The sequence below is a fragment of the Myripristis murdjan genome, chromosome 19, assembly GCF_902150065.1.
Source record: "Myripristis murdjan chromosome 19, fMyrMur1.1, whole genome shotgun sequence".
Classification (NCBI taxonomy): domain Eukaryota; kingdom Metazoa; phylum Chordata; class Actinopteri; order Holocentriformes; family Holocentridae; genus Myripristis; species Myripristis murdjan.
The window spans coordinates 2,902,015-2,910,000 of record NC_043998.1 but is presented as its reverse complement, the minus strand read 5'-3'; the positions used below and the strand labels follow the sequence as shown (position 1 = coordinate 2,910,000).

General features: G+C 47.0%; 1 protein-coding gene across 14 annotated transcripts in view; it reads right to left on the bottom strand.

Annotated features, from left to right (window-relative positions):
- Positions 1-7,986, bottom strand: part of camk2g1 (calcium/calmodulin-dependent protein kinase (CaM kinase) II gamma 1) — a 28,373-nt gene that overhangs the window by 20,004 nt on the left and 383 nt on the right. For all 14 annotated transcript variants that reach the window (XM_030077252.1, XM_030077254.1, XM_030077256.1 and 11 more), the window contains exons 2-5: positions 6,003-6,097; positions 1,991-2,050; positions 775-829; positions 564-629 (exon numbers count right to left, since the gene is read on the bottom strand). In XM_030077252.1, coding sequence (XP_029933112.1) covers positions 564-629; positions 775-829; positions 1,991-2,050; positions 6,003-6,097 — 276 coding nt within the window. The remainder of the gene's footprint in view (positions 1-563; positions 630-774; positions 830-1,990; positions 2,051-6,002; positions 6,098-7,986) is intronic.

Genomic DNA, 7,986 nt, shown 5'->3' with positions numbered 1-7,986 from the left:
TGTTCGTGTCGTGACTTCAACAACGGCTCACGGGTCAAAGGTCAAGCTCAGCCACAGAGGGTGCGGCTGCCAAGTGGCTTGCTTCAAGTGGGTGCGTGCATCTCTAAAGCCACCCATGAGCATGAGCAGACATAGACCCCCTAATCCAATTATACAACAGACTTCATAAGCTGCACAACACACAGCCGTGGGAGAAAGGAGGGGAAACTGGGAGGGAGAGGCGGCGGCAGCGAGGAAGCAGGGATCGAGGTAAAAATGTTGAGGCTTAAATGTAGACAAAGGACAGAGAGCGATATCTGTGTGGACGGGGAGAGGGAGAGGGAGGGGGCGGCCACAGGGAGGAGACGGGAGAGAGGGGTAGCATACTGATGCACTTGTTGACAAGGAGAATGGAGCTGCTGACTAGACTAGAAGCACATCAGTAATAACCACCACTGTTCATGTGTGAATGTGCGCATGTGTACGTGCATTAACACATGCAACTTCTGCAAAAGTCTGCTTTTATTTATTAGAATGTATTTGCGCTGTGTGTGTGCATGTACAGCTCCGTTTGAGACACATACCTGGCATCGGCCTCACTGTAATACTCCCTGGCTACAATGTCTTCAAACAGCTCCCCTCCTGTCACCCTGTGAGAGAGGGAGAGAGACGGAGAGACAGAGACAGAGAGCGAGAACGAGAGAGGCAAGGTTGTTAGCATACACAAACAAACCACAGTCATGCGCAGGGATACAATCTCAAATGTCACTGCGTGTGTGTAAAGAATATACTCACAGGTCAAAGACAAGGTAATGAAAGCCTTCCTCTGAAATGCTGTCATGGAGCCTCACTGCAAGCGAGAGAGACAAAGATAGGAGAGAGGCGGAAGTTAAAAGAAATAAAAGATTATTGTGGTGTGTGTCAGAGCTCCTTAAAAACTCAGGCCGGGAAACGAATAAAAGATGAGAACGTGAAGACAAATTGACAGAGGCAGAGCACGATGAGATGACTGTCAACACAGCCAAACAGCAGCAGGATGACAAAGCAGGATCCAGGCAGCGGGAGCCAGGCGTTAGAGGACAGCTTCAGCTTAGGTTTACTGTCAAGGGAGCCATACTTGGAGTTATGTAAAATGAATATTAGTTGTATAATAAGATGAAGTAGGATGGCCCTGCAGCAAGAAACAAGAGCGAATGCTCTTTCCTCCTCCTCCCATCTTCTCTCTCCCTCCCTCCATCTGTCTCCTACTCCTCCTGCTTTCCTCTCTCCATCTGTCTCTTTCTCATGCCCTCTTTTGTCCAAAGTTTGAATGAGGCCCGAGCCAAAATGTGTCAAAAGGGGGAGAAAGGACAAGGGACGGAGAGAGAGAGAGAGAGAGGGAGAGAGATCTATAAAGTGTGGGGGAGAGAGAGGAAGAAGAGTAGGTGAGGAGCAAATGAATGCCTAGGGGGGCGACAGGAAACTAGGACACGGAAGAAGAGAGAAATATGAGGGTGTGCAGTGGAAAGGTGTCATTGGTTTGTGACTTTACACCTATTTCTGTCTTTTGCCACCCATCCCCTCTGTATCTTACCATCCATCTTGTACTTAAAACACAGCATAAACAACTGCTAACCCTAGCTGCCATACCAATTCCAAAATTGCAAAATACTGCATACAGAGTAATGATTTGGACCATCACTTCTACCATGCAGCATAGACTGACCACAACTACTTTAGGGTCACTGAACTACAACTGACAGAAAAACTATCCACGATACTCTGGAGAGATTAAACTTCTATATGTGAAGAAAAGAGAAACCTTGTGGCACTGCTTTGAGTTGACACATTACATGAGTTACTTAGTATTAATTAGGAATATGTAACAAACGCTATTACAGATGCCCACCACTAGCCTTGTATCAATGCAGAATTACAAAACAACACTGGTATTGCTGTATTTCCTGTGAGGAACCTTATCCTGCAGTACAGACACAAACGTCACACACTCCTTTTGTGCAGACAAACTCACCAATGTTGGGGTGCTTCAGGAGACGGCAGATGCGAGCCTCTCTCTCAAGCTTCTGATGATCTAAGGAGAGAGGGAGTCACCATTTAGACAAGTATGACAGGCGTGTTAGCTCATCAATCATTAGCTGGTCAAACTGCAATCTATGATTAATTTAATTTATTTATGTAATTAGTTTACCTGATAGACAAACTATCAAATCAGCCAAAAGGGTTGTTTCATCAGTAGCCCCCAGCCAGATGAATGTCATAAATAGCTACCCATTCTTTTATAAAGTATGGCCATTTTGTCAAAAAATCAGTAGAAAACCTGAATACAGCAGTACTTTATTTATTCATTCATTCAACGCTCAAGTGATAAAGTGCCAATAGATGCATCAGAATTTGCCTTAATGACATTGCTGCAGGGACATACTGACAACTAACATAACCACATTTACACTGTAGGTGCTTTCACTGCAAGGGTAAAGTCGATCTAGACACCTTCAGGCTTCTAGCACCACGTGCAGCGCTCAGGCAGCATGACAGATATTTTGGCTGAACTGTACGCTGCAACTTCCCTTTATCATCTTAAAAACATTAAGGGGCATTTGTGTCACTTATCAAAACAAAAATATGTGAAAGTAAATGTTTTGGGAGACCTTTTTGGGAGACGTTTGGCCCCGCTCATTAGTAATAAAATCGTTCAGGGTGAGTGGCTCCATTGGCCTCTGAAAGGTTACAGTCACAAGGTGCATTAAGCAGAGAGCCATTGACCCCAAGTGGTATTTTAGCTGGGCCCATAAAAATGTGTGTGCAAATAAGTGAGGCTGTGTTATGCAATGGGTGTGCAAATTTGTGTGTGTGCGTGTGTGTGTGTGTAAAGGGGTTAGTGTGAAGACCAGCTATAGAACATTGCAGTGTTTGCACTTCTGGCTGGTAGGGGACAAACGGAATGCAAGCAAGAACATGAACGAACACACACGCACACACGCGCACACACACACACACACACACACACACACACACAGACCTCATGTCCAAACCAAGATTATTTAAAGCCTTGTTTGGGGATGCTGCTGTATCATGTGGCACCATGTGTGTGCATGTGGCTGTACATCTGTGTGTGTTTGTATGCAATATGTGGGTGTGTAAGCCACAAGACGCTCATAAGCTACCCCATCCTGTCACCACGAGGTCAGAGGTCATCTGGGGTAACAACAGCGGTGACCCAGCACGAGTCAGGATCAGTGTGAGTATGTGTGTGTCTGTTTGCTTATCATTATAGTGAAACCAACACAACCAAGGTGCCACACATAACATAAGCATTCTCGTTTAAGATTTGCATGTTTTTGCCCCAGCGAAAATGTTTTGAGATGAATTTCCTACGCTGTTGCTGAGCAATAAAATATCACCTAATCAAACTGCACTTCTACCAACATAACAGTATTTACAGACGTAATACCAGAACATATTATAAAAAGATTGTTTTTTCCCCATCATCAGAAAAATATACTAACAGTCGCTTTAACTCTTCTCCCTTCATCCTTCCACAATGCCTCTGTGTCTGTCACATGTTCTCTCTGTTTCTTTCACCGGGTTCTAACATTTAAGGCTACAGGTTTTGTGAAGTCCCTCTTCTGCGAGGGAGCGCTGCACTCTCCACCTTTACCTCCCAATAATCAATCCATTTCTCTCCCTCCCTGCCAGGTATAGATTTCTGTCATCAGAGGGAGAGCAAGAGAAACACAGAGAGAGACCTCAACCTCCTCCTAATTACACTAGTGACGCAGGAGAGAGACACACACACACAGAGGAAGGGAGGATTACATGGAACGTCCATTTGCTAGAAGAGGATCACAGCTCCCCTGTGTGTGTGTGTGCGTGCGCGCGCGTGTGTGTGTGTGTGTGTGTGTAAAGCTGTCTACCATGGTGCAGTGTCACTGCACCACTCACTAATTCATTCAATCTCCTTATTTGTTGGTGTTAGAGTGTGTGTGTGTGTGTGTGTGTGTGTGTGTGTGTGTGTGTGTGTGTGTGTGTGTGGTAGTACAGGATGGTAAAGAGAGGGCTGGCGGGTAATTACTGGCACTTCCTGCTGCTCCCTAATTGGCCATCTGCTTTGCCATGGGGCGGGCCTATAGCCATCTTACATCAGCACAGGAAGATGGAATGGACCCAACACATGCACGCACACACACATACTCCCATCGCATACACACACAACTGGCAATCTGACTGAAGGCACAGTAGTCATCAAATCCAATCTGTTTCAGACAAGTTTACATCTGAGTCACTACAAACTGTGAAATTCACAGGCCCCTGAATATTGCCATTAAGCACCTCTGAGCCAATCTGGGACGAGAGGTGTGTGGTGTGTGTGTGTGTGTGTGTGTGTACTCCCTGCACACCCCAAGATGCTGCAGGGCAAGGCTAGACCCTAGCTAACCACCTCCATCCATCCCATCCCATCCCTCCCCCTCCTCCTCAGATTACTGCAGTGTTTACCGGAGCTTTGAGAGACTTACCCACTAGGCCGCGCGTGAGGTCACACTCGCCCCGCCGGGCTAAAAAAAAACACCCAAATCCTACCGGGCAAGCTGCCTGCTCACGCACTGGCCGCCAGGGTGACTGTACTATGGCTGTGTGTGTGTGCGTGCATGTTGCGTGAGCCAGCCGGCCTCCCACAATTCTTCCCTTAGCTCAAAATCCTCTTGTTCCCACTCCCTATCACGTCTCTCCCTCTCCCTCTCCCTCCCTCCCTGGTGTGGAGTGTCACTGAGCTCACTGCAAGGCTACACCGTTCAACTCTCCTCCTCTCCTGGCCTGCTTTCTTCTCCCCTGGCAAACACACACACACACATAGACACACACACACACACACACACACACACACACACACAGGCCTACATTGTAGTCACTGCCTCTGCGAAGAGCCAACAGATTCTGCTGAGCCCTTGCTTTTCTTTGCTGGGATATTAATACCAAGACCTGCCCTGTGTGGACATTTGATGTCGGGGCTAGAACAATAAAAGTATTACGACACACACACACACACACACACACACACACACACACACACACACACACAGATGCCTCACAACACCGACATGCTCTATTAGTGTTACTCTCTGACAGTAGGCTCCCAAAGGGCACCCTCTCGCTCACTCTCACACACAGATGCGGACGACAACAGGGCAAACAGTGAGGCACCTATGGAATCTGTGGGGTCTTAGTGGTTGATGAGATACATTTAGCATAAGTGGATTACCCTCAATACAAACCAATCCCCCGTCACAGAAAGACAAGCGGGGAGAGAGAGGGAGAGACACAGATGGAGAGAGCATGGAAGGAGAACAAACAAAGCCAGGAGTGTGTGCGCGTGTGTGTGTGTGTGTGTGGAGGTCAGGAAAGAGCAGGCTAACTTTGACAGCTAGCAAAGGAGAAAGCAATCAAGTGTCTAAGTCAAGGCGATGCCAGAGGAGGTGCTGACACAGTGACCGAGCAGTGTCATCCCATGATACGACATGATGAGCCTGTGTCAACATTACAGCTTCCCATGTGCACGTGGGGCGTGTGTCTATGCATCACTGCACAAACAATAAACATAAAAACAACAACAACAACAAAAAAACAACAGAGTCACGGTGCATAGCGAAGCTACCTAAACACGCTGAAGGAACAATCTGCCCGAAAGCGTAAACACACAAGAGGACAGCCTGAGACAGAAAAATCCTTCACGTGCTGCCAAATCCAATCGTTCCTCGTCTTTTCACAAGCAGCAGTAGTGTAACGATAACACAGAGGAGGGAGAGAGGCTTATTCACTGCAGTGTTTATGAAGAGGATTGTTAAACCAGCATTTCTGATTAAAAAAAAAAGAAAAAAGAAGAAAGAAATCCCTTCCTGACTCCCCTTGAATAAAAGCTCCCCTATGCCATAAAGAAGCACGGGATTCCTGTTCCTCTGCTCCTGTATTCAATAACTACCAAACAGTGCGTATTTGTATGTAACAGTGTCAGTGCGAGTGTGTGTTACCTCTGGCAGACAGCTTCTTAGTGTTGATGATTTTTGCAGCATATTCTTGTCCTGACGACTTCTTCACACACCTACGCACCACTGAAAAAGCTCCCCTAAGAAGACAGAATGAGAACAACCAAAAATCAGTTCCATTTCACATGTACATGCACACAGACTGACATTGGAGATGGTGTCCACGCGCGTGTCACAGTGGTTTTGTTTGTGTGTGTGCGAACAACCACTCTCTCTCTGTGGCTTTTTTCACACACACCACACACGCAAAAACACAAAACAATTCTGCATCATTACCGCCACACTTGTCAGTGTACGGCGCCTGAGAGGCCAACACATTTCACAAGCAAAACTCCAACATGCTGGTCCGGTATGAGTGCTGATATGAGGTCAGGTTTTAGATTATAAACAACATTTATAAAACCTTGATAGGCACACTGCAATTCTATTAAATTTGCATTGGCCAGCACAGGGATAGTCTGCATGTCCCATAACAACGGGCAACATTTAAATACCTTCACAAGGTAACATCATTCACAGCTATCAGCCAGCTCAGCCAGAAAAGTAAGTGTATTATGCACCGCATAGAGTGCACCATACAAAGCAATTCCTTCTCCAAGAAGTGTAATATTGACCTAGTTGCAGAATCCTTAAGCTTTCACACCTGCTATGATTATCATTTCAAATCTGGAGCACCACAAAACTACTAATTAAGCCTCCTTTGTATCGTGACTGTATAACGGCCTCCACAAAACGATCTGTGTCTCACTCACCCCGGAGGAGGCAGGACACTGCTCATTTTATCTGTCAGGATTTCATATGTAAGGTCCCTACTTTCAAAGCCTGCTGTATTCGCCTTTCTACCACCCTGCACTTAGTCTAAATTATTTACAAGAAAATGACAGGTGACAGGAGCACAGCGGGTGCTTTCAAGTTAGTTAGATGTGATGGAGTGAAATTAAATCAGAGAAAGGCAGCAGAAATGGGGCCCTGGCCGTGGTCAGTCAGTCAGCCTTGAGGGGAGCCAGGAGCAGGAGCCTTGCATATAGCTCCAGTGTGGAGGGTGTGCAGCTCCCTGAGCAATCAGTGGCATCGATTACTGTCAATTATTAGGCTGAGAGTGGAGGGGAAGCAAATGGCAGCTGGAAAATTAAGGCTGCTGTGTCTATATAGGGCCAATGTCGCCCTGCTGCCGCTGGTTTGGGTACAACAGGGGGAAAGGAGGGGTGGGGGCAGTTGCCGGCCAAAAACAACAGATGCTGATGATGATGTTGAGGAGGAGGTTGTGGCCCGGTTCTCTTGCCGTCATCAAAATACCGAGAAAACACGTCACTGCCCCTTAGAAAGTAGATGCCAAAATCGCTGTAATAACCGCTGGTATTTAACCATTACGCACATAATTACCGTGCATTTATTGTTACGTGGTGATCAGGGCCAGCTGTTGTGCGGAACGCATGGGAATTACAGAGCAGACAGATAATAGCCATAAAGACAAGAGCGAACAACTTCTTACCAAATGATCCCAGGTAGGTAGGTAACGTTACTAAACACGGTTACACAAATCATCCGCAGCTGCTAGGGGGAGAAATGGTCGGCCTAGCAGCGACCAAAGCCTCCGGTCTGACGAGCCCACACGGAGCTGTCAGGTGAAATGTCAAGAGGGCTTCGGCTCCAGCGGCTGACCGACCAACGCAGACCCCCAAACACAGGCTAACAAAACACAGCAAGGTGCGGCGGTTAACCCACCGGCCTCTATTCAATGTGTTCATCACCGCTGCATACTCAAAAAAGGCAAGTGGGGCCAACACGGCTACTTTATCAATATATATATCAGCGTGGTGACTCGTTAGCTAGCGATAGTAGTGCTCCGTTCATCTACTGTTACTGCCGGAGAAGCTAGCCGATAGCAACGGCTTTTAGCTTAGCCTGCACCACACCACGACCCGCGGCTCTCACAGGCTAACAGGCGCCTGTCAACATCCACAGACAA